Below are 26962 nucleotides of genomic sequence, written 5' to 3' on the forward strand. Positions count from 1 at the left end.
CCTGCAATAAACTGTATTTGTCAGGTCTCTGTGCTGTAAAGTGATACTTTATGGTATGGAACAATTTAGCCAGCAGTTGGACTTAAAACTCCATTGTATCTGCACACTGCCATGGGATTTTGTTTTTACTTTATGAGGTTGGATTCTGATCTGAGAGTGGTGGTTTCAGGCCCAAGCAGAATTTAAATGCTGCGTTTTGGCTACTGACCCAACTTTTTATTGTATTACATCCAATTATGTAGATATTTGGTAGAGCTTTCTATGACTTGGCAATTCACTGTTGACAATGAAACAAACCATCATTCTTTTAGTAGAAAAACAAAAAAATAATTTAGTGCTACTTTATATTGTGTTGTTTAAAATCATAAACTAATATTATATATAATTAGCTTTCCTTGAAATTGCATATTACGTTCTTATTTCTCCACTTTTCCTAAGGCAAACATCTCAAACTTTGACCTGGTTATGGAGTCTGATCTGGGCACCTTTAGCCCTCTGGGACTGCAGTTCACTGGCACTGAAAAAGCTCGGGCAATCATGAAGGAGGTGATGAAACTGTTGGCTGCCATCAATGTCACGTCACTTGAAGAACACGGCGAGGGAACGGATATTAACATGTGGATGGAGGCTGGGGTTCCAGGTCAGTTTCATTCGGTCCTGTTTCTTGCCTTGTGTTTAGTTGCAGTTAGTAAAGCAGCAATACTAAAAGTGAATCGATGGGTTTCTGTAAGAAAAATATCCTTATTTAAAACTTTATAAAGTTAAATTTCTAGCTTCCACCAGACCACCTTCCATATTCAACTAACGAAACTGACGGCGATGGGACTGTAAGTGCTTTAAGTGCTTTGAACTGCGAGAGGCGCTAAACTTTCTGTGTTAGTTGAATAATGAAGTTGGTCTGGCGGAAGCTAGATATTTTACTTTATAAAGTTTTAAATAGGGATATTTTTCTTACAAAAACCCATTGATTTGCTTCAGAAGGGCTTTATTAAAGGTGCACTATGTAGTATTTTTGCAGTAAAATATCCAAAAACCACTAGGCCAGTGTTATATATTTTGTTCAGTTGAGTACTTACAATATCCCAAACTATTTGTAAATTGTGAGAAAATTGCTATTTAAACCAAGGACCCGGGACGTCTGAGCATAGCGTCTGAGGAAGTCACCTGTCAATTACGTCATATCTGTGTTACCATCGTTGTTCGGATTTATTTGGCAGAAACGCTTTACTCTTAGCAATGTGAACAAGTGTCAAAGCAGCTGCTGAGAAAACACAAAGAGTAACGTCATAACATCTTTTTTAACACACACAAATGTATCTAATATGATAAACAGAGCTGGGTTACCTCATACTCATGACCGGAAAAGCGAAAATAACGCCGGCGCGCAGTGACTGTGTCCCGTCCCGTCATAATAAAAGTCTCGCTGCTTGTGAGGCATGTGTTGTTCACCTCATTAACAATCGCTCCAGCGGCCTTGCTCAGCTCCACAACACTCGGTCCTGCTCTGCTTCATAGTAAAGTTAATAACTGCCTCCATGCATCCGTATTATGTATAATTTACTATATGTATTTCATGAACAATAATAATAAAAAAAAAACCATTAAAAAATAAATAAATAAATAAATAACTGCATCTATGAACATGATTTCTGCCAGAGTCCTATTTTCTCCGGCTCTGAGGTGAAGACCACATGTCCCAAGATGCTACGCTCACATTTGGCATCATCAAACTACGCCTTTGTTTTGAATAAGCGCCCTCTAGCGGACGGAAAAGTTGCATAGTGCATCTTTACCCAAAGCCATGTGGATTACTTTTATAATAGATGGATGCACTTTTTTGAGCTTAAAACTCAATAAACCCAGTCACTACCATTATAAAGTTTGGAAGCGTCCGGATATTTATTAATATAACTCTGATTGTGTTGATTAGTGAACTAATCCTTTAAATTTTCATCAAAATACCTTCGTATTTTGAGCAGTAAATCAGCTTATTAGAATAAGCTCTGAAGCATCATGTGACACTGAAGACTGCAGTAATGTCCAGTGTTGGGGAAAGTTATAGTAATGCGTTACAATATTGCTTTACTCCATAAAGAGTAACTAATTATGCTACTTACTATGTTACTTTTTATGGACAATAATGTGTTACTTTTGCGTTACTTTTTCTGAGCTTTCTTTTATGTTTATTAATTACAACAAAAAAGTAATGTTTTTGGCAAATATAAAGGCCCTTTTACAGCAGATGTGAACGGAATAAGCCTCAGGCTGAAGGAAATGCAAGTTCACGCCTGTACAGTAGAAGGTGCAGCTCAAACAAACCTCTTAGCTGTGCTGCCAGTTCAACACAAAAACAAAAATGTGTTGTTTAACTTGCTTATTAATAAGGTGGGTCATCAAAGGTCAGCAGCAAAAGACATTGCTTAAAGAGTTACTTTTTGTGCACAGAAATCTAACAAAAATAACAACTTTATTCAACAATTTCTTCATGTCTGTGTCAGTCTCCTACGCTGTTGACGTAGTAAATACAGAGCAGCACTTCCGAGTTATGTCAGAGCTATGACAGCATGCCGGGTTACCATTGGCTGATGCTGTTCACATGAGCACCACAACATCAACTTAAAACTGTGTAAGAGACAGACACAGTCGAGAAGAAACTGTTGAATAAAGTTGTTATTTTTGATTGTTTTTTTACACACAAAAGTATTCTTGTCACTTCATAAAATAAAGGTTGAACCACTGGAGGCACATATTTTAACGATGTCTTTACTAACTTTCTGGTCCTTGAAAGTGGCCATTAAATTGTTGTCTATGAGACAGAGAGCTCTCAGAAATATCTTAATCTGTGTTCTGAAGATGAACGAAGGTCTTATGGGTTTGGAACGACATGAGGGTGAGTAATTAAGTGAGAATAATGCATAAAGTATATTTGAGTAATTTAACATAATTGCAGGTTTGAATATTCTGAATTTGCATTTCACTGTTTTTATTCATTTTGAAGAATACTGAATTTGTTTTTGTGATGAATAAATACATGTTCATATTTAGTCTAGAACTACAAGAACCAACTCCTTTGCACTTAATCGATTTCTATCAACATGAAGACAGGAGAGGCACAAGTCAATACATGGGAAAACAAAGTAACTTGAGTTACTTATTTGAAAAAGTAACTTGGATATTTTGTTGTTAATTCACAAGTAATGGGTTATTTTACTACAAAATTGAAAAAAGTAATCTGATTGTTTAAATCGCCATAATGTGTTACCATCCACACTGGTAAGGGCTGCTAAAAATTCAATAATAAATAGAAGCCAGTTATTCTGAATTGCAATAGTATTTCATAATGAAACAAATATATTCAATCTTGGTGAGTATAAAAGAGTTCTTTCAAAACATTTAAAATATCTTACTGAATAGACAGCCTCATACAAACTGCAAGGGACTTCAGCAGTCTAATGACTGTAAGAACTGCATTAATTGTTTGAGGTCAGCCAATGATCTGTGAAATTAGCTCTGAAAATCTTAGAATTCTTGGCAGAAGTGAAGCAAAGTAGGCTCTCATAGTTAACCCCCAGGAGCAGATTTCGGAGAGGTGCAATGTACTGTATCATTTAATATTTTCATACTCAGAAAACAGGCAGCACTTTTTATGACTATTGATCTTTTTTATCTCTCTTAAAATAACAAACGTGAACAGTATCTTTAATATTTCCAAAGAAAAATATGTTTGTTGTAGAATTAGATGTGTCTTCTCTACCTTTCTGGCTTAACACAGTATTAAAATTCTAGGACCACTTTTTAATTATAATTATTTATTTAAAGGTGCTGTAATTTTGTCTGCATAAGTGACTGCACTAAAGCATAAAAATATGATAATACTGTATGTTTGCAGATATTTAGGAAATTATTTAGGAAGTTTCTCGTTTGTCTGAAAAACAACGCTACAGCCAGTTATTCGGTTTTGAAATGTCAGTTCCGTGTCAGAATGTCTGTTTTTATTTTGGTCTGTGCTATCCTGCTGTCGGGTTCTTCCAAAAACTTTCCAGGAGGCATTCGTCAAGTAAACAAAAATCTTGGTTTATTCAAGGGGAAAAAACAAATAACTTATACAAAAGTATGTGTACAAAGTGAGCTCTGGGTCTCTGATGTTATACGACCGGGATCCCTTACCAGAACTGACTCACCATCGAAACCAAACTCATTTTTAAGAAGTTAGACCAAACCATTGCCTTACCCAAGGGTCTCACAAATGTCTCTTTTCATGGTTTTACGTTTTGAAAAAGAATATTCACATAAATAAACTCCAGAAACAAATGAAAACTCACATGCACCATAAAGTAATAATAAAAATAAATATACACAAAATATTATACACAAAAATATATCCATTCAAATGAACAAGATCAACAAATGATCCAGACACATATTAAACCAAACCCTACATTTCCCATAATTCCCCAAAATAATAATAAAAGGTTTCCGGAAACGGCACATCCGTTTAGTCCGATCTTCGCTCCATGCTGCAGTCATGGGCTTCGGCGAAACCTCGGGTAAGGAAACAACTCAAACAAAATAAAATGAATGTGTTAAACTCATAGCTTTGTCTAGAGGAATTTATTCATTCTCTAGCGTGTACTCTAGTCATGAATTGCCGCTATCTCCTTTTTAGATCTTAAATGCGCACACCAGCTAGTACAACCATTTGGTTAGGATTTTAACAAAACAATACATAAGAATAAATAGAACAAAAACAATCTTACAAAACCAACACAATGAGAATGTACTACCAAATATACACAAAAAAATAAATACAATATATGAAAATAAAGAGGGGAAAAAAAAGTCAAACAATAACAATTCAAAATAAATATATAGCCTACATATATGTGTGGCCTTAGCCTTCACACCTGCCCACTGCCAAATTACCCAATGGACCCTTTTCACAGACTGTGATGATGCAGTTTAACAGTCATCTTTTTTAAATTCCTTTAACACTAAGAGTTTGTATTATATTACTTTTGCATCAAATTACAAAAATCTACTTACCGCTGCTGTGATTGTGTTTCTAATACAGTGTCTATGGGAGTGAAGGTAAAAATAACATCTTTCTCTCTTTTCACTGCTGTTATCAATCTCAACCTATTTGTTCCCTCTTTTTTAAAAGGTCACTATTGTTGCGTTATTCTTTTGCTATCTGAGCAAATGGGGACACTAAAATATATTTAATGTATTCTCTCATTCACTGCTATAAAAGTTAACCCAACTATGACGACTTCTGCTCTGAGAAACCCAAAACACAGGGTATTGCAACCATGGATGCTGGTGAACTGTCAATAGTACATACACCTTACACCTTGTTTTTTTTTTCTTCAGCATAAAACTTGAGTAAAAAGTTTAAATGAAAGATTAATGATTGGATGATCCATGACAACATCTGACCATTTGTACTCAGTATGGTCAGTCTGACAAATTACCTTGCATTTGATTTAAACATTAAATCCCGAAGACTCATAAGTGCATATGCAAGAGGACAAAGTTTGAGCCTGCACATGAGCAAGATAATATGTGTCTCCTACTTGCGCCACTCTTGACATTTGTAATTACAATAACATCCTAGAAACCTTCTTATATTAACTATTAACGTGAGAAGAAAGTTGCAATCCAATTTTTATTGGTTTTATTGGTTCTCATGTTTTTCCGTAGGCGCTAGAACATTTCTGTGGGTGGCGCTCAAACATCCATGGGATCGGCACATGTTCGATGGAAATATTTGCCATGAGGATGGATGACTCCATGCTTTAAATCAGGGGAGGTAGAGTCTGGGTTAGGCTGAGCCGTATCAAGTATTCCACAAAAAAGCTTGCATATCTGAAGAGCAGACTATTTTTGTTTTTTTAATATAGTCTATAGAAATTAATGTATTAAAATAATAGACTATTTCAAAGCAAGGCCGTAGCCATGTCTTGAACATTTGGGGGAGGACCAATTTTATTTTTTATAAAGCATAAAGAGTGAACGAAATTCTAGGTCTAATTCTAGTTGGGAAATAATCATTTATTGTTTGCATATAGTCCGGTTGGGACTATATGCAAACAATATTTTCATTAATTTGCTTTAAATATATTATTCAGCCCGAGATTTAGCTCTAGATTTAGCTCTAGATTTTCAGCTCTTCGTATTAGCGAATAAATACATAGATCTGCTGTTTTGAATATTTTAATTCCTAGTGGTCTGTTGGTAGTAATTTTGAAAACATTCCTAATCCGAATTTTGACACAGTTGTAATTTGCCCTCATATAGTTTTTTTTCAATGATGTTCATCAGTGATTGTATATCAAAGCAGGGACACGTTTGTGTGCATTTTGTTTTTTGATTTCATCTCAATCATTTTGACATTGATGAGCGCTAGTTAGACCACATTGGGTTCAACTGTCTGATCAGCCTCACATTCTGTTTGTGTCAATCAAGCAGTTACAAACAATTATACTGCACGAGGGAGGACCAAGCCAATTCATACACACACACACACACACACACACACACACACACACACCAGACACACACACACACACACACACACACACACACACACACACACACACACACACACACACACACACACACACACACACACAAAGTGAGGCAGCTTGCATTTCTGAAAATAAAAGTGTTAGGCACTGCACTCACAACGACTCAGCAAAAAGGTACATTTCAGAACAACGTGCGGGCCGCACTAACACTAAACTTTGATGTTAAGTAGGGGGCCACAAAATATCATAGGCCTGCGGGCAGCGAAACTGAGACCCATGCTTTAAGTCAACTATTTGGGCAGCTTTGAGCAGCTCTTGAGGTTCTTATTCAGTGTGAGAGGAAATCCTTGCTGGTGTCTTTGATGAGGCCCGCACTTTCTTTGCACTGTCCACTCAGTTGTCATCAGCAGCAATACCTCTCTATGATTGGTTTGTTAATTTCACAGCTAGAACATGACAGCTGCAATTTTTAAATACCAGTCCGTTTTTATTATATTTCTTATTGTGGTATTATTGCAATTTCAAGGATGAAAAAAATAATACAGACATAACCGAAATGCAGAACAGCTCCCGATCTCGGGACTGTCACGCAAAATGCGGGATGGGTGGTCAGCCTGCTTCAGTTCCAACCCTGCTTCAACACACGTGCCTGTAATTTTCATGTAACCCTAGACACCTTGATTAGCTGCTTCAGATGTGTTAGATTAGGGTTGGAACTCAACCGAGCTGAACTCTGCTGGATGGTAGCTCTCCAGGAGCAGGGTTGTAGACCCTTGCTCTAGATGGTGATCTGTCCTTTTTTATTGTTTGTATGTGAATGCTGTTTTACGTGAATATTATGACACGAGTGAAGCACAGCGCTTTATTTACAAAATAGGTTCGCAGCCATGGAAACATAATATTCATGCTGAACGAGATACTTCATTTATGTCTCTCAAGATTTGGGAAAATAAATAAGAGATTCCAAAAGTCCAGTAGAATAAAATGGGGTAAGCCTATTGTTAAATTCATGGAAAATCGGGTTACCAGATCGCAAAAAGCAAAGCTTAAATTTGGCTCACCTCACAATGTCTACCTCTCTCGTTTGGCATGAATGTTATGTTTCCATGGCTGCGAGGTAACATTTAACTATGGACCTATTATTTATTTTGTAAAAGCGTTGTGCTTCACTCGTGTCATAATATCCACGAAAAAAAGTTTCACGTTCACCGGCACAGACCTAGACCACTGTGGTGGAAAAAATTGCCACCGCCACAGCCTTATTTGCTGTAGCAGTTTGCAGCGTGCTTTCGGAAACTCTTCATCTTCCCCAGCTCCACCTGAATAGATCTGCTATGGCTGATTCATGTATGGTATTATGCAGCAGCAGCATGTCTTACTTGCTGACAACAATGTGTCATGGATGTATTGGCAGTAGTAAGTCCATACATGCTCTGCAGCAGCAACAATAATCAATAGCAGCAGCAGCGTATCAGATCTATTCCAGCAAGACCAAACATATTAACATTTTCATATCCATTACCATATGGTCTCAGACTCTGGGACTTTACTGGGACTTTACTGTATAAGCACTCTTTAGCTCTTGTGAAGTCACGCATGGCAGCTGTGCTGCATTCTCCCATCATTATATTAAATTATTGTGCATAAGATGGGATAAATCTCATAATGTCTATAGTCACCAGTTTGATTGCTTTAACCACCAATGAATTGTGGCACACAAGAGGATGTTTTTTTTTTTCTCCCACTGCACACAGTTATCAGATGAATTGAATATGACATCACTGAAGGGAAAATGAACACAGCTGGAGGCATGTAGAAATGTATGGTGAAATTCCACTAAAGTTTAAAGCCAACACGTTAAACAAATGAATCATCCACACAGCTGTCTAAACAGCCACAGAGCAACTTTAGAAGGTTTTTTTTTTTTATCTTTTCCAACAACTGAAGATGTTGTGCTGCATTTGGTGTGTAATGACAAGTTGCTCTGTAGTTTTTCCCCTTGACAAAGCTGTGAACTCAAACATTAAATCTTGGCATCTCTTTTCAAAAACAGCTCCTCTCAAGTTTAAAGTTGTAAGTTAAGATGGTTTCTGTTACAGTCATGGCAGTTTACCAACTCAGAAATGGAGCCTGATATGGATTGTATTTGCTGCTGGATGTTGTAGAATGGACTGATAATACAATGACGTATTGTGAGCATTTTTCTTAAGCATTAAAGGTGCAGTAATATTTTCAGCACCAGGTTTGTGCACCATTCAGAATTAAAGGGTTAGTTCACCCAAAAATGAAAATTAGCCCATGATTTACTCACCCTCAAGTCGTCCTAGGTGTATATCACATTCTTCTTTCAGATGAATAAAATTGGAGTTATATTCAAAAAGTCCTGGCTCTTTTTTTTAACTTAATAATGGCAGTGACATAAAAGTGCATCTATCTATCATAAAACTGCTCCACACGGCTCTGTGGGTTAATAAAGGCCTTCTGAAGCAAAGTGATGTGTTTGTGTAAGAAAAATATCCATATTTAAAACTTTATAGACTAAAATAACTAGCTTCCGACAGCCAGCGGTATGCATTATTTTAGTCTATAAAGTTATTCTATATTCTATAAAGTTATAGATTATGGGCTAATCATTTTATGGGCTAATTTTTATTTTTGGGCAACCTAACCTTTTAAGTTGAAAATTCCATAGATTCCAATTCAGTTCATTATTTTGGGTTGAAGTACTGTAAAAATCATAATAAAAGATTGATACAAATCAATGTATCAATGCATAAAGGCTGATACTGTTCAAAATTTTAGGAAGAAGTTGTTATGGGTGTCGGATGCAGCAGAGAAGAGGAGATCCAAGACTTCCAAACGAAATGGGCTTTATTCAAATCAGACTCAGAACAGAAAACGCCGTGAACAAACATCTAATCTATCTAATGTAAGTGAATGAGTTAGATGTGGAGCAAGATGAGCTACAGGATTGAAGCATTAGAGGTGTTGATGGACTCGGTCTCCTCAAGACTGACTGAACGAGGAGGAACTTAAATGCAAACACTGATAGTAACGAGACACTAACAGACACTAACAGACATAACCAGGAGGACAGGTGACACAGATGATAATTAACTAAAGACAGCTGACAGAACTAAACTAACAAGGGTAACTATATGGGTATAAGGGTAACTATAAACACAACAAAAAAAGACCAAACATGCAACAGAAGTCTCAGCTGCATTTATTTGAGCTAAATTAGTAATATTGTGAAATATTCAGATTTAAAATAACTGTTTCAACTTTAAAGGTGCATTGTGTAGTATTTATGAGAATCTTTTGACAGAAATTACAGAATGAGCCATTTCTATCTACATACACCACGGGCCCCCTCACAGTGAAATCGCTATTTTGCGGCGTGATCTTTCTACAGTGGCTCTAAATGGACAAACTTCTCTACAGAGGGCTTGTCATTCTCTGCTCTATCGGACAACAACATTTTGTTCCTGTGTTGACCACTGTAGCTTCTCTATGTTCTTCGAAAGGGAAGGGTGAGCGGTGGGTGATTGCAATTCACAACCTCACTGCTAGATGGCGGTAAAATTTACACACTGCACTGAATTTTCAGAATTGTCTTACAATCCTTTAGAAATCATTTAAATATGCTGATTTATTACTCAAACTTTTCTTATTAATAAAGCACACTATAAAAAAATACTGTAACATTTGCAATAACTTTACAGTAAATCTACACTAAAAAATACAATTATACTGTAAAAATCCAGCACACCTGAAAAAATTCCAGCACGCATGAAAAAGGACCAAAACAAGAGCAGCTGTGAATTTAGTTATTTACAGTCATCTTTACAGTATTTTACTGTAATAATACCATGCAGTTAAAAATGGTTGTGTTGCTTAATATTTTTTGTGGAAACTGTGTAACATTTTATTCAGGATTCTTTGATGAAAAGAAAAGAAAGAGCATTTGTTTAAAATAACATTTTATTTTACAATGTAAGGAAAGTGTCCTTGCTAAATAGACGTATTTACTTTTGAAAACTTTTATAAACTTGAACAATAAATAGATAGACAGACAGACAGATCCATATTTGACAGCACAACATACACAAACATTACTGAGTGTACTTTAAATATTTAACCAAATGCACATTTTAAAAACATCACTGAGTTGTGTTTACATTTGAGGTTTGTTGGGAAATAGGCTCAACCCTGTGCAGTGTTTTTTTTTTTTTTTTTTTTCTTTCACTGCCCTTTAAAATTGTCCCTGTAACGTGCATTGCACAGTACACCTCACTCTATTGATTCTATGGCAGAGAATAAGCAATGCTTCACCAAGCACCCTTCTAAGGTCAAACAAAACTCTGTCCCTGTATTTCCAAGGGAATAAAGAATCTTGTGGCTGGTGCTGTTCACATATGGGATCAGTACAGAAAAAGATGGCAGGCAAACAGGCTTTAACTGCAACCACATGCATGCTGGATTCTTTTTCCTCAATGTTCTATTGGCCCTCCAAACAAAGAGAATGAAGCCTGCAGTGGGTTATAGCAATCGTGTTTGGTGAATGTTTATGTCACACTGATCTAAAAATTATTATGCATGAGTGATGCTGTGTTAATGAGTCACTGGCATGGTCAGCTTTTCATCAGCATCACTTGGATCAAGGCCTACAAATATAAAAACAGAAAGAAAATGCTTGCAGTCATTCTGTAATGGCACAAAAATGAGTGGTAATTTGCTCACCAGGTCGTTTGAAACTTGACTTTCCTTCTTCAGGGAAACAACATTTCTGAAGACTTTTTTTCATGCATTTACTATGAATGGGGTTTGGAGCTTTCAAAAAAGACACAAGAGCTCCAAAATTAATCATAAAATTGGTTTATGTTTAGTTTTCTCGAAAGCCATACGATAAATTTCTGTGAGAAACAAAAAAAAAAAAGATAATCTTCTCCACCAATTTTCAACAACAACCACTTAAACAGTAAACTGAGGTCCAAATCCATCTAAATTAACTCGTAATATGAAATATAACAGTGTATTTTCTGGAAAAATATGTTACACCTAAATAGTGTTGGCGAAAGGTGCTTTTAAAGGGTCATGAAACCCCGTTTCAGCAGTAGTCAGTTCTTCAGAGTTTTGAAAAATGCTACAAAATCGAGGTTGGTGAGCTGCAGAGTAGAAGGGGATGAGGGGAGACTGACAACACAGCAGCAGCTTCTGATTCAGATCCAGTGTTGCCAAGTCTGCGGTTTTCCTGTGAAATTGTGCTGCTCTTAAAGCTACACTGTGTAACTGTTTTAGTTTATTCTTAGCTAAAAACACTTAGTTCTTTCAAAAATATATGTGCTCATTAATGTATATTTAATTCTTTCAAGTAATAAAGTATTCCTGTAAGTTTATAATATGCCATTGAAAATACATACAGGTGAGGGGTTCGAATGCTGGTCGCCATGTTGCCCCTCCATCTTGAAAGTACATTAGCCAAAGAGGGACATACCCATAAATTCAAGCTTCGCCTTTCGCTTTTTAACACTCGATGGCACTCATGGACGAGGTCTAACTGGAAGCCATGTTAGACCTTGTTAATCTTGGACTAAATCGGCCACCGTAGGAGTTCGGAATTGAGAGGAACAGAAACTAATATTCACTGGATGGTCTTTTCACCGCTAGATGAGGGAAAATATCACACAGTGTGGCTTTAAGTTGTTGCCGCGGGTAAACATTTTTTTATTTTCACCCCTGTAAGTATGATTTCTGTGCTCCAACACCCCCAAAACATTCCCCAGATGTACAAAATCAGTGGAGAATTTGGTCGCCCGATGGGGAAAATGGCATGGGCTTTTTTGGGCTACATTTGACTGGTCATTGCTAGCTTTGTTGCACAGTCCTGGCAAACCTGTTCAGACCATTTCTACCAGAAATATTCGGAAGCCAGACAAAAGTATTGATAGTCCAGCAAGTATGATAATTAGGCGTAGGCCCCGTCCTTAGCTTTTGTTTCGAGGGTAACAGACTCTGCATATCCTGCCTGAAGATGAAGGCCAGGGTGCAGGCAACCCCCGGGAGGTATAGCCAGGGACCATTCTGGTGGTGGTGGGGAGGTTGGTTGTAAATGTCGGCGTCAGCATCTGCGAACTCAGACATGTGTAAGTGACCTTCTTTTATACTCTATGGATCAGGACGTGATTGGTTTGGTCTGAAAGTGACCCTTGACGTAACATTAAATCTCCCTGGCAAAACTTACGCTAAATCTTTCATTTTATTTTGCTGAAACCATCAAAGTTTCCACAAATACCATTACACGTAACACAACATACACATGGTTTTCCGTAAATTACACAAATACCGTGCATATCCCTGTGACATTCGCATTTGTTCTCTGTATCAAATATATATATATATATATATATATATATATATATATATATATATATATATATATACATATACAGTCTTGTTCAAAATAATAGCAGTACAATGTGACTAACCAGAATAATCAAGGTTTTTAGTATATTTTTTATTGCTACGTGGCAAACAAGTTACCAGTAGGTTCAGTAGATTGCCAGAAAACAAACAAGACCCAGCATTCATGATATGCACGCTCTTAAGGCTGTGCAATTGGGCAATTAGTTGAATTAGTTGAAAGGGGTGTGTTAAAAAAAAATAGCAGTGTGGCATTCAATCACTGAGGTCATCAATTTTGTGAAGAAACAGGTGTGAATCAGGTGGCCCCTATTTAAGGATGAAGCCAACACTTGTTGAACATGCATTTGAAAGCTGAGGAAAATGGGTCGTTCAAGACATTGTTCAGAAGAACAGCGTACTTTGATTAAAAAGTTGATTATAGAGGGGAAAACCTATAAAGAGGTGCAAAAAATGATAGGCTGTTCAGCTAAAATGATCTCCAATGCCTTAAAATGGAGAGCAAAACCAGAGAGACGTGGAAGAAAACGGAAGACAACCATCAAAATGGATAGAAGAATAACCAGAATGGCAAAGGCTCAGCCAATGATCACCTCCAGGATGATCAAAGACAGTCTGGAGTTACCTGTAAGTACTGTGACAGTTAGAAGACGTCTGTGTGAAGCTAATCTATTTTCAAGAATCCCCCGCAAAGTCCCTCTGTTAAAAAAAAGGCATGTGCAGAAGAGGTTACAATTTGCCAAAGAACACATCAACTGGCCTAAAGAGAAATGGAGGAACATTTTGTGGACTGATGAGAGTAAAATTGTTCTTTTTGGGTCCAAGGGCCACAGGCAGTTTGTGAGACTACCCCCAAACTCTGAATTCAAGCCACAGTACACAGTGAAGACAGTGAAGCATGGAGGTGCAAGCATCATGATATGGGCATGTTTCTCCTACTATGGTGTTGGGCCTATTTATCGCATACCAGGGATCATGGATCAGTTTGCATATGTTAAAATACTTGAAGAGGTCATGTTGTCCTATGCTGAAGAGGACATGCCCTTGAAACGGTTGTTTCAACAAGACAATGACCCAAAACACACTAGTAAACGGGCAAAGTCTTGGTTCCAAACCAACAAAATTAATGTTATGGAGTGGCCAGCCCAATCTCCAGACCTTAATCCAATTGAGAACTTGTGGGGTGATATCAAAAATGCTGTTTCTGAAGCAAAACCAAGAAATGTGAATGAATTGTGGAATGTTGTTAAAGAATCATGGAGTGGAATAACAGCTGAGAGGTGCCACAAGTTGGTTGACTCCATGCCACACAGATGTCAAGCAAAAAATGTTTGTACAAAATAGTTTTGAGTTTGTACAGTCAAAGGTAGACACTGCTATTTTTTTGAACACACCCCTTTCAACTAATTGCCCAATTGCACAGCCTTAAGAGCGTGCATATCATGAATGCTGGGTCTTGTTTGTTTTCTGACAATCTACTGAACCTACTGGTAACTTGTTTGCCACGTAGCAATAAAAAAATATACTAAAAACCTTGATTATTCTGGTTAGTCACATTGTACTGCTATTATTTTGAACAAGACTGTATATATATATATATATATATATATATATATATATATATATATATATATATATATATATATATATATAATATATATATAAATCAATGAATCGCGTTTAATCACATCTAAAATAAAAGTTTGTTTACATAATATTAATATTACATAATTAAGATGTGTGTACTCTGTATAATTATTATGTATATAAAATATACACTCATGTATATATAAATATTTTTAAAAATTCTTAAAGGGGTGGTTGCATGCGATTTAACTTTTTTAACTTTAGTTAGTGTGTAATGTTGCTGCTTGAGTATAAACAGTATATGCAAAGTTGCAGCGCTGAAAGTTCAATGCAAACGGAGATATTGTCTTTTAAAGTTATGGCAGTTTATTGCCTTCAAAAACGGCCGGTTTGGACTAAAACAAGCTTCTTCCTGGGTTGGTGACATTCTAAACCCTTGCTAGTCACCACAGATGTGACTTCTGCCCGTAATGGTAAGGGGTGTGGCGTTTCTGGACAACCTGTGCTTGGCACTTCAGCCAATAAAAATACATCAAACTACATTTGGCCATCTAACCAATATAAGACCATTATGTTTTTCGGAGGGATGGGCTTCATTGAAGCAGAAAGCAAACGAGCCGTTCAAAGGAAAGTATAGACAGCGGCGTGGAATAAAGGTCAAATATAAGAAAAATATCATATATATATATATATATATATATATATATATATATATATATATATATATATATATATATATATATATATATATATATATTACTCGGCTCTGTGAAATACTTCTGATTGGTCAATCGATCAAGCATGTGTTACTGCAATTTGAAACATGTATCTTGCATTGTTTGCTGTTGCATGAACTTATTGTTAAAAGTACTAAATTGAAAGAAGATCATACAGCTGTTTCGGTGATTAAACCAAATGTTCTCATTACATATTACAATAAATCTTGTATTTGAAACAATGATTATTTTGAGTGAAAATATGTGCAAATGAATGAAAGCATCACATCAGGTTATGCAAAATAGTACCTAAGCAAATAAAAAAAAACTGTAAAACGTGTTATACTGCGTCCCATAAACACAACCAAGCCTAAAAAAAACCTGAGGAACCACCCCTTTAAAATATACATGCATGTGTATTTATATATACATAATAATTATTGTATGTATCCGCAAAGTATTTACAGCGCTTTACTTTTTCCACATTTTATGTTACAGCCTTATTCTAAAATTGATTACATTTATTATTTTCTCAAATCTAAAACCATACCCCATAATGATAACGTGAATGAAGTTTAATTGAAATCGTTGGACAATTATTAAAATAAATAAATAAATAAATCACATGTACAATTAAATCATGAAGTATTTTTGAGTATGATGCTACAAGCTTGGCACACCTATTTTGGGCAGTTTTTCCCATTCTATTTGGCAGGACCTCACAAGCTCCTTCAGATGGAGAGCGTAGGTCATTTTCAGATCTCTCCAAAGATGTTCAATCTCTGACACTCAGGGTCATTCACTGAGTTGTCCCGTAGTCACTCCTTTGTTATCTTGGCTGTGTGCTTTGGGTTGTTGTCCTGTTGGAATATGTTGGAATATGAACCTTCACCCCAATCTGAGGTCCAGAGTGCTCTAAAGCAGATTTTCATCAAGGATGTCTCTGTACATTGCTGCATTCGTCTTTCCCTCTATCCTGATGTAAGGCCCGGCCAAATCATCCCAATGGAGGCTAACGACTGGCGGTTGAAGGTCGCTGCGTGTTTGGTCTTTTCAACTGGGCAAAGGGATTTTATTCCAATTCCTCTTTATCTGACTCCATTTAATCATAATTTCGAATTTAGGTTAGAATGCCAATTGTTTATTTGCTCATTTATACTTTATAATTAACCACACATTTAATTATTCTGTTTAACCCTTTGTTGAAATTATACTCATTCATAACCTGAATAATTCCAGAGCAAGTCAGAACAATTTATTAACAGTCAGGTAAATGTATAATGCCAATTACATAGTCAATTCAAAGGTAATCCATAAATAACATAACATACTCTGAAGTAAAGAATGAAATAAATACCTTACTTCTGAAGATTACATAATGCTGGGTTATCTTAAGACATCCATCATTACGAGCTGACCTGATTACAGTATCGAGCCCTGATCTCTTTGTAACATTCCCTTAAATACCAAACAGAAACATTCAAATGGAAACATTTTTAAAAGGGATAGTTCACCCAAAAATCAAAATTTTATGTTTATCTGCTTACCCCCAGGGCATCCAAGATGTAGGTGTGTTTGTTTCTTCAGTAGAACACAAATTATGATTTTTAACTCCAACCGTTGCTTGTATAATGCATATCAAAGGGGTCTCATGCCTACATCTTGGATGCCCTGGGGGTAAGCAGATACAAATCTAATTTTCATTTCTTTGGGTGAACTATCCTTTTAACAATGGAATTTAAATGTAATCACTGTCCCACAGACCTGTATTGATAAAAGACCAAATGGCTGAAAGCTACACCCACCATACTAAGGCAAGATCTCCCTAAACTCTTAAAACCGTTATTATGTTCTCCTTTACTTCTGAGGAGTTGAGATATTTCTACCAGTCGCACTGAGATATTTCCAGTTATATCAAACACATATAATACTGTATTGTGAGGATTGACATTGTAACAAAGAGATTTTGGGTGTATTTTCAGTGATCACATCATGACAGGGAGTAGGAGTTGGGGGAGAGGGGGTCAACAGAGAAAGATATAGATTAGATGATACTGAGGTGAGACTTGTGTCTCAAATGGTGCAGGGACAGTTCAGATGTTAATTTCCTTTGTTTTCTCAGAGAGTCCTTGTTCCTCGATTAGACATTTTGGCATTGCTAGTTTTTTTCTCACAGTCTTAAGGCCGGAACACACCAAGCCGACGGTCGGCCGTCGGGCAGTTTTTGTGCGTCGGCCAACTAAGTTTCCTCGGTGTGTTCCACACAGTTCCACGGCGTCGGCTGGCGTTGGTCCTCGTCGGCTGTTTTTCAGCCGATTCGACATGTTAAATCGGCGTCGCCGCATGTCGGTCAGTCGGGACAAATGATCGTTCTGATTTGCTGTTCAGCTAGCGAACCAGTGCACGAGAAAATAAAACGGAAGTGACGAAGCAAGTAAACGACAGAGTCAAGAGGGAACACAGAACGCCGGTCTCCTCCATAGACAGTAAAAGAAAGGTCTCGTCTCATTTGATTATATTCCTCATTCCGATACATGTTAACACATGTTAATATATATGGCTGTGTAGACCGAGGCAAGTGAAGACAAACTGATCAGCATGATCCAGCAAAGGCCAGCTTAGTATCACACTACGGGAAAATGTTAACGTTATGTCAACTGTGTGGCGAAAGCAGAACTGTGGCGTGAGATCGCAAATAAAGTTGTCATGTCAGGTAAGATTTCCTTTTTTGCAATAGTTTTTTCTTCTTCAGTAGTCCATATTAAAAAAAAACTGCATGTTAGATTGTTGTGTGCAACTTTCATCTTTGCACAGCAGTTAATTTCACATTCAAAACGCACTAAAGATATCAAAACACTTAATGCATGTCTTCATGTCCAAAAGCAATGATAAATCCACAGTTTAGCCCTCATATATTTCGGTTGTACTAACTGTGTGGAGAGTTTTGCAAAAGGGACCTTAATGTATTGAGAAATGTGTTCTAGCGACTGTAAAAAAAAAATGCTGTCATCCAGAATACATCCAGTTAAAAGTAGAACAAAAATGAACATTACAATAGCCATGAAATTGACATAACTCAGCGTATTGTTTTTTTATTTATTTTTTTCCTCAGAGAAAGAGCTCAAGAAGCGGTGGGATTCATTGCGAACCCAGTACATGTGTTACAAGAAACATGGACCCTCAGGAAGTTCTGGAGCTCAGAAGACCCACCTGCAGTTTCTAGAACCTCACACAAAAAGGAAGGAGTGCACCTCAAATCTAACTATCAGGGTACACACACACACACACATACACACACACACACACACACATATGTGTGTGTGTGTATAATTTATTTTATTTATTTTTTCTTTCCATTTGAACAAATGAACATTTTGCTTTTGGTAAAGTGGCCAATGAATGTTCAGATGGGTCTATTTACAAGTAATTCAACAAATCAACTTCCACAATGTGCATCTGAATAGATCCATTTAGCCAATTTGCAGGGTATTGTTTTAGCTATGCCCTGTTATTGTTATGGGTTATAGGTGAACAAGTGTAAGAATCTATTGTATCACATTGTTCACATTTTGATTGTGTCTTTAAGGAATCTTTGTCTGAAAGTGAATCCTGTTTACCCTCAGATGGTACCAACAGTGACACCTGGATTGGCACCCGTGAGGAGCTGAGCTATGGCCCAGTACACCCTTGGCTGAATCTACCTATATAGCTACTTTTATAGCTATTCTCTATATAGCTATTTGTGCCCATTGTACTGAACATTGAAAAATAAAAAACTTTGACTTTGGGTACTTGCATTCACAGTTCTTTATGTAAAAAGGATCACAAGACACAAGATGATGCAGAATTCTAACCCTTATTTTGCAATTTGACATCTAACTAGCAGGGTAAATAAACACAATAAACACATCTGTATTGATGTTTTAATTTAAGAATAAATAGATTTTCAATTAATAGAGACATATTTTCATAATGTGTTACTTCCACAATACAATGTTATCAAAGTGCAATATCTGTAAACTAATAGCATGGTTACTGTCAGTTAAGTTCAGTGTATGGTTTAGTGTTACATTATTTTCATTAACATTTCTGTGCCACTGGAGATTTCATTTCCAAACTGCTGTTGTGATGTGCAAGAAGCAGCATGATATCATTTTGAAGAAATGTCACCATAGGCATGTTTCCAATGAAAAAAATATATACAAATTCTGTCATAATTCATTGAACTAGCACCAAGCATTGTCACAAACATAATTTGCTGTAAATCAGAATGCGTCATACACATATATTTATTTTAACAATCCTTTGGGTAAGTGGCCATTGTTCAGATTTTGTCACATTAACTTCCACAATGCATCTGAATGAGCCAATTTGCAGGGTGTTGTTTGAGCTATGCCGTTATTGTTATGGTTCATTGATAGGTGAACAAGTGTAATAATCTATGGTTTCACATTTTGACTTCGGGTATCCATGGTTTCACCCATTTAGTGAGCGTTCCTCGTATTTTTCGCGTCCGCTTCTACCTTTCCTCTTCCACAAGTAAAAGACCAAGGGCTGACAACGGCAATGCCATTTGCAACGTTCTGAAATGCACGAATCCGTCCGTCTGTGTGGGGAAACGAAAACGACAGCTGATATCTTTATAGCTCTTCCGGTTTCCGGCTTCGAATAACGAAAACAGACTACTGCCACCAGCTGGAACGGAAAGGTATTTCCTCTTACGCAGGCGCAGAACGGACGCGCTATTGGCCGTCGGATGTCGAGCGTCGGCTTGGTGTGTCAGGGCAACTTTGGATCGCTTTGGACCCAAGACGCTGCCGACGTGAGCCAACGTGAGCCGACTCAGCAGTTTGCTTTCGTCGCCACTAGTTGATCGGCGTCGGCTTGGTGTGTTCCTAGCTTTACACCGATTAGTCTCCCAGTTCCTGCCACTGCATGATGCTGCCACCACCTGCTTCACTGAAGGGATGTAGTGGCTATATGATGAGTGGTGCCTGATTTCCTTCAGACATGATGCTTGCCATTCAGGCCAAATAGTTCAATCTTTGTTTCATCAGACCAGATAATTTAGTTTCTCATGGTTAAACTTTTACTGAGGAGTGGTTTCCGTCTGGCCACTGGGCCATACTAGCCTGATTGGTTGAGTGCTGAAGAGATGGTTGTTCTTCTGGAAGGTTCTCCTCTCTCCACAAATAAATGCTGGAGCTCTGTCAGAGTAACCTTTGGGTTCTTTGTCACTTCCCTGACTAAGGCCCTTTTCCCCTGATCGCTCAGTTTGGCTAGGCGGCCAGCTCTAGGAAGAGTCCTGTTGGTTCCAAATTCTTCCATTTATGGATGATGGAGTCCACTGTGCTCATTGAGACCTTCAATGCCGCAGAACTTTTCTTGTACAATCCTGTTTCAGAGGTCTACAGACAATTTCTTGTACTTCATGGCTTGGTTTATCCTCTGACTTGCATGGTTAACTGTGGGACCTTATATAGACAGGTGTGTGCCTTTACAAATCATGTCCAATTAACTAAATTTACCACAGGTGGACTCCAGTCAAGAAGTAGAAACATCTCAAAGACGATCAGTGGAAACAGGATGCACCTGAGCTCAATTTTGAGTTTCATGGCAAATACTGTGAAAGCTTACGTACATGTGATTTGTTTTGTGTTTTAATCTTTCATGTTGTCAATATGGGGTATTGTTTGTAGAATTTTGAGGAAAAATAATGAATTTAATCCATTTTAGAATAAGGCTGTAACATAACAAATTGTGGAAAAAGTGAAGTGCTGTGAATACTGTCCGGATGCACTGTATGTGTGCAATTATACACAGTATACACACATATATTATGTAAACATGAACTTCACGTAAATCAATTTGACAGCACTAATATGAACATGCTATTGCATCTGTGATAACGTATTTTCCTGCTTTTTATATGCTGCTTGGTTGGTTTAAAGGGCCAAAAAGATAGGTTACATGAATGTGGACGAATCATGTTTGAGGAGAACTTGTGCAAAGCAGAAACTCTTACAAAGCTAAAACAAACACTCGTTTTTAATTCATTAAATCAGCTCGTATGTACTCTCACTGTTTAAAGTTCCTGTCAAATAACACGTTCTGCCATATTAAGCGAGGTGTCTTCTCATAGGATAAGGACATGCAGTCTCAGGAATAATTATGAGACACCAATGAGTCATCACCGTACTATAGTACAAGAAAACATCACATCCCATTGACACTAAGATGAATTTAAATGGATAGTTCATCCAAAAATGAAAATTGGCCCATGATTTACTCACCCTCAAGTCAGTTATATTAAAAAAAGTCCTGGCTCTTCCAAACTTTATAATGATAGTGATGTGTGGCTTCATTTTTGAAGTCCATAAAAATGCATCTATCCATCATATAAATGCTGCACACGGCTCCAGGGTGGAAGCTAGATAATTTACTTTATAAAGTTTTAAATATGGATATTTTTCTTACACAAATGCACTGCTTTGCTTCAGAAGGCCTTCATTAACCCTCCTTAGCCATGTGGAGCAGTCCTCATAGTTGGTGGAAGAGAATCGATATAGGACTCAGAAACCAAGTTCATGGATGCAATCATTAACGTTACTGTAGTATGAAGCAGAGCAGGACCGAGTGTTGTGGAGCTGAGCACGGCTGCTGGAGCGATTGTTACACAAACACGCGCCTTGTTAGGAACGGGACTTTTATTATGCCACGGTCTCTGGCGCCATTTCCGCTTTTCCGGACATGAGTATGAGGTAACGCAGCTCGGTTTATTAGATACATTTGAGTGTGTTTAAAATGTTGTTATGACGTTACTTTGTACGTTCCTTCAGCGGCTGTACACTTGTTACACACTGCAGTAAGAGTAAAGTGTTTCTGCAAAATAAAACCGGAAAACCGAGGATAACGCAGATAGGACGCAATTGACAGGCGACTCCCTCACATGTCCCAGTTCATTGGTTAAAATAGCGATTACGATTTACAAATAGTTGGAAACATTTGGGATATTGTAAGTACACAACTGAACAAAATATATAACAATGGTCCAAGTTGTTTTTAGATATTTTACTGATTTTATAAAAATATAGTTCACCTTTAAATGGCTTCAGAATATTTTACATTTTACACAACTAAGTTATATTTTGTAATTTTTTTTATAATATTTGTAATTTTTATATAATTGCATGGAAAAGAGTGACCAGTACATTCTCGGTCATGTTTGTTTGGAACATAAGGGTGAGTAAATGATAGGTAAACTATTTTAAAGAGCAGACGTAAGCAGACTCTTTAATATTCTAACGCAAAAGGAGAATTTTCACACATGTGAAACACAGAATCACACCATTTCAGCTCTGCTCACTGTTCTGTTCATTCTGTATGTTTTTTCCCCCCAGGCGCCAGCCTGCACACTGCAGACCAGCGGTACTTCTGGTTCCACCACAGCGACGGTGATACAATTACCGTCCAAAGCCCAGAGGAGATGAACCTGTGTTCCGCTGTTTGGGCTGTGGTGGCTTACGTGGTCGCTGACCTGGAGGAAATGCTCCCTAGATAGTGAGTCACTTATAAACGGCTGAACAAACCCCTGTCATTCAGCTTACAGCAGCCGGTCGATCACTCCGTTACCTTGAGAATTCTCTATCAGCCTGATGCTTTTTTTGTGATTTAACTTTATCATGACCATCATGATCACTCCACTGTTATGTAGTATGTACTAATACTTTGATAAGTGTCATTTACTTGTCTAATTTTGTATTATGCTTTTATAATGTGAAATAGTTCCTGTTATGTAATTTCTATTCATAATTTATTCATTGATTTGACAAATTTCCACACACAAGCATTTTTGTACATAAAAAAAGAATAAAGATCCAGCATCCGAGACTTGGTTTCACAATTTTATATAAACAGTGACAAACAGAGTGATGCTGTCATGATGTCATATTCCATAAACTGAATAGGTCATATTCGTCAGATCATATGACTTCCCCTTGGAAACTAAGCCTAGTTCCTAAAACAAACAGGGTAATCTGGATATGTTGCTATTCAATGATCTTTTTCTGAGAAGAAGGTATGAAAGGGTTAGATGGAAATGATCATTTACTCACCCTTATGTCCTTCCAAACTCAAAAGACTTTCATTCAAATGAAGATATTTTTAATGAAACCCAAGAGGTTTCTGTCCTTTCAGTGAAAGTTCATTCCGGCAAAATTGCTGCTTCAAAACGTTCAGCAAATAATTTGTAAAAGTAACCCATTAAAATGTATTTATATTTGATTAGGCTTTTATATTCACATATGAACATTGATCAATGCATCCTGTCCTATTTCTTTGTGGGGTGGTTATTAGAATTGGCATCATTTTTAGATTCAGCTTATGCTGAAATTAAATATTTAAACATCCAAAAATTACACTTCAGATTTGTGATACTTTCTTACATTATTTTGATGAAAGTTTTTATACACATTTTATATTTCTGAATTGCCATCAAAAGTGTATATGTTTATACATTTGCATCTTCATTATGTTGTATGTGTATGTGTATGTGCGTGTGCCCATGTGTGCCTGACCTTAATGTCTGGTTTTCAGTTGCATCAAACAAGTAAGTTCTTGTTTCTATGACAACTTGGATTAAGACAAGCATTATGCAAGAAAATCGGTCCAGTCTTTAGTTTTCCCACATGACTAAATCTGAATCATACAAGCATATTAAATGCACGTGGTTCACTAAGACAAATGTCACAGGCTTTGGAGGTAATGTGTCAGTATCATGGAATCTGTGCTTTTTTCTCTCTCTCGTAGCGATTACATGCTGACATTAACTTTTTTATAAAAAAATTGCCCAGATAAGTTTAGTTAGCAGGCTAATAGGTCAGTTTTCTCTTTGTGAAGACCTGGTAGTATTTAAGTGGTGCTTGCTCCATTCCTGACTTTCACTCGCTCGTAGACATACTCATTTTCTCCTCTATACTGAAGAAAAATGACTCCTTGAGAGATCTTTCTTTGCTTTGATCCAGGTAGCAAAAGTTTGCTTTTACATTGCCAAGGCTGCTTTTACATTGCCTGGGCCTCAGATTAGAGATCACATCATAAAGCATTTTCTTGGGATTTCAGAGACTTAAGTTTATCAAAAGCTACTATGACTTCTTTCTTTGGCCTCGATGTACTATACTGACTTTCTGGCCTCCTAATAATCCCCATCTACTGAATTGGCTCTATAACCCTCTCTCCTCTCCACCTATCACCGGTGTGTGGTGAGCACACTGGCACTGCTGTACTGTGGCTGCTGTCACATCATCCAATGGATGCTGCACACTGATAGTGGTTGAGAGGAGAGACCCTTAATTATTTAAGATTGTGTATTTGAATGTTGGTATGTTATGTGTAATTTCATGTCGCCTTGTACTCTGTGCCTTATCTTGGCCAGGTCGCGGTTGCAGATGAGAATCTGTTCTCAACCGATTAACCTGGTTAAATAAAGGTACAATCTTAGAAGAAAAGGTTCTATATAGAACCTTAAAAGGTTCTATTGGCGCTACTTAGTTGGAACCCCTAAAAGGTTCACTGCAAAAAAAAAAAAAAAAACTTTTATTACTTTAGTATTTTTGTCTTGTTTCTAGTCCAAACATCTAAACATTCTTAAAATAAGATGTATTTACTAGACAAGCAAAAGTAATTGTCTTATTTTGGGGAAAAATACCTCAAAATTAAGAGAGTTTTTACTGAGATAAGAAATGCATTTTTTTCTTTGATAAGTGCATTTTTTTTTTTGCAGTGTTCTATATAGAACCCTTTTTAAGTGCCAAAAGGGTTCTTTCTTGTCATTATAGAACCCTTTTAGCATAAAAGGGTCTTTGGGGTTCCAAATACGTAGCGCCGAAATAACCTTTTCTTCTAAGAGTGTAAAATAAAAAATAAATAAATAAACATACATTCGTTCATAATAACAGCACGCTATGGATCATTAGTTAAGCATTAGTAAGTAGTCAATTCATCATTTCTAAAGCATTAAAAGGGGTCATGAATTAAGAAATCAACTTTTTTTATGTCAGAGTGTGGTGAAACACCGCCTTAACCAAAGAAAAAGCTTATTCAATCATAGCAATGTGCGTTTACTTCCAAGTCTTCAGAGCATTCCATGAGAAAGGCTCAAAACCACAAGCATGTTACTTATTCATTATCGTTTTTGAATGTAAAAACCATGCAAACGTCATAAGTTGACCTCAGACAACAGTATAAAAAATTAAAAGAGACAGCTCATGAGCCCTTTAATAGACATTAAGCAGTTTATGAATACAGCTGTAAGTGCTTTGTTTTTGTTTTTTTACTTTATTAGTTATCAATTTATCATTTCTAAATTAAGTATTTAATTATTTACAAACCAGTTATTTAGGAGTTGTCAGTACATAGTTATGCATCTTATTGTTTAAACATATAGTAATAGTAACTAAGTGTGTTAATTAATGCATTATGAATTCATTCTGTAATTCATGATTAATTCAGCTATTTTTGTGAGCTCATCTAAAGTGAGGGCTATTTAGCCTTGTTAAAGGACGACTCCGGTGAGAAATGAACCTAGGGGTAATTAACAGATGGTTACAGAGTAGATCGTTCTCTGGGATGCGTTTTCATGGAAATCGAATGTAAAGAATTTTATCTTTAAAAACAGATTCGCTTATAGCGCTTGTCTATGGGGCACAGAGTAGTGAAATTAAATCGCTAGTTAATACCACTAACAAAGCTAAAAAATAGCCTCACAGTAGCATAATAAGGGAAAACCGAAGCATTGAGAACTTTGTAAGAGTACAAACAGTTTAATAAGAAGACACTTTATAAACATAGTGCATTACGGGTTCACGGACAGGTGCCATCAGCGGCGTAGCACCAAATTTTGGGCCCTGGGTACAAATCATCTTGCTGGGCCCCCCTACCAAATACCATAATGATACCAATGGGTGGGGTATTGCCTTGGGCCCTGGGTACTCAGTACCCTTTATCCCCCCAGTCCGACGCCCCTGGGTGCCATCTTGGAAAACAGTCTCGACTCATCGAGCGACGAGAGCTCTGCTAAGTGATGAACTGTGACTTGGAATCTCATATGGTCCGTTGTTTCCGGAAGAAAGCACTGAACGCAACAGAGAAAATAAATAAATAAAAATAAAAATGTCCATGTTATTACATTTCACAAACTTAATTCCTATCGACCAGCTCACTTTGAACAGCGCTCGTGGATCGATTCGTCGAGACTGTTTTCCAAGATGGTGCCTGTCCGTGAATGCGTAAGGCACTATGTTTATAAAGTATCTTCTTATTAAACTGTTTGTACTCTTACAAAGTTCTCAATGCTTCGGTTTGCATGTAGGGACCCTCATTATGCTACTGTGTTAGTGTGAGGCTGTTTTGAGCCTTTTTAGTGGTATTAACTAGCGATTTAATTTTATCACCCTGTGTCTACCCTGTCTATAGACAAGCGTTATAAGCGAATCTGTTTTTAGAGATAAAACTCTTTACATTCGATTTTCATGAAATCGCATGCCAAAGAACGATCTACTCAGTAACCATCTGTTAACTACCCCTAGGTTCATTTCTCACCAGAGTTGTCCTTTAAGCTTTTACAAAGGAGATTTAAAGAATCAGTTATCTTCTAGACAGAAAAATTATTGTTGCTGAGTTAGACACATTCCTGGGTCAACATATTTTATT

The 26962-nt window shown here is 37.0% G+C and overlaps 1 protein-coding gene and 1 long non-coding RNA gene across 3 annotated transcripts in view; both read left to right on the plus strand.

Annotated features, from left to right (window-relative positions):
* LOC137083832 (carboxypeptidase Q-like) overlaps window positions 1-24784 on the plus strand; it is a 90319-nt gene extending 65535 nt beyond the window's left edge. For both annotated transcript variants that reach the window (XM_067449777.1, XM_067449778.1), the window contains exons 7-8: window positions 439-640; window positions 22654-24784. In XM_067449777.1, coding sequence (XP_067305878.1) covers window positions 439-640; window positions 22654-22814 — 363 coding nt within the window. In that variant the 3' untranslated portion in view covers window positions 22815-24784. The remainder of the gene's footprint in view (window positions 1-438; window positions 641-22653) is intronic.
* Window positions 17438-18910, plus strand: LOC137083831 (uncharacterized). Its single transcript, XR_010906617.1, has 3 exons — window positions 17438-17966; window positions 18366-18523; window positions 18877-18910. It is a non-coding gene; the product is annotated as an uncharacterized lncRNA (long non-coding RNA).
* Window positions 24785-26962: the final 2178 nt, after the last annotated feature.

This window comes from Pseudorasbora parva, chromosome 7 (genome assembly GCF_024679245.1).
Source record: "Pseudorasbora parva isolate DD20220531a chromosome 7, ASM2467924v1, whole genome shotgun sequence".
Lineage (NCBI taxonomy): Eukaryota > Metazoa > Chordata > Actinopteri > Cypriniformes > Gobionidae > Pseudorasbora > Pseudorasbora parva.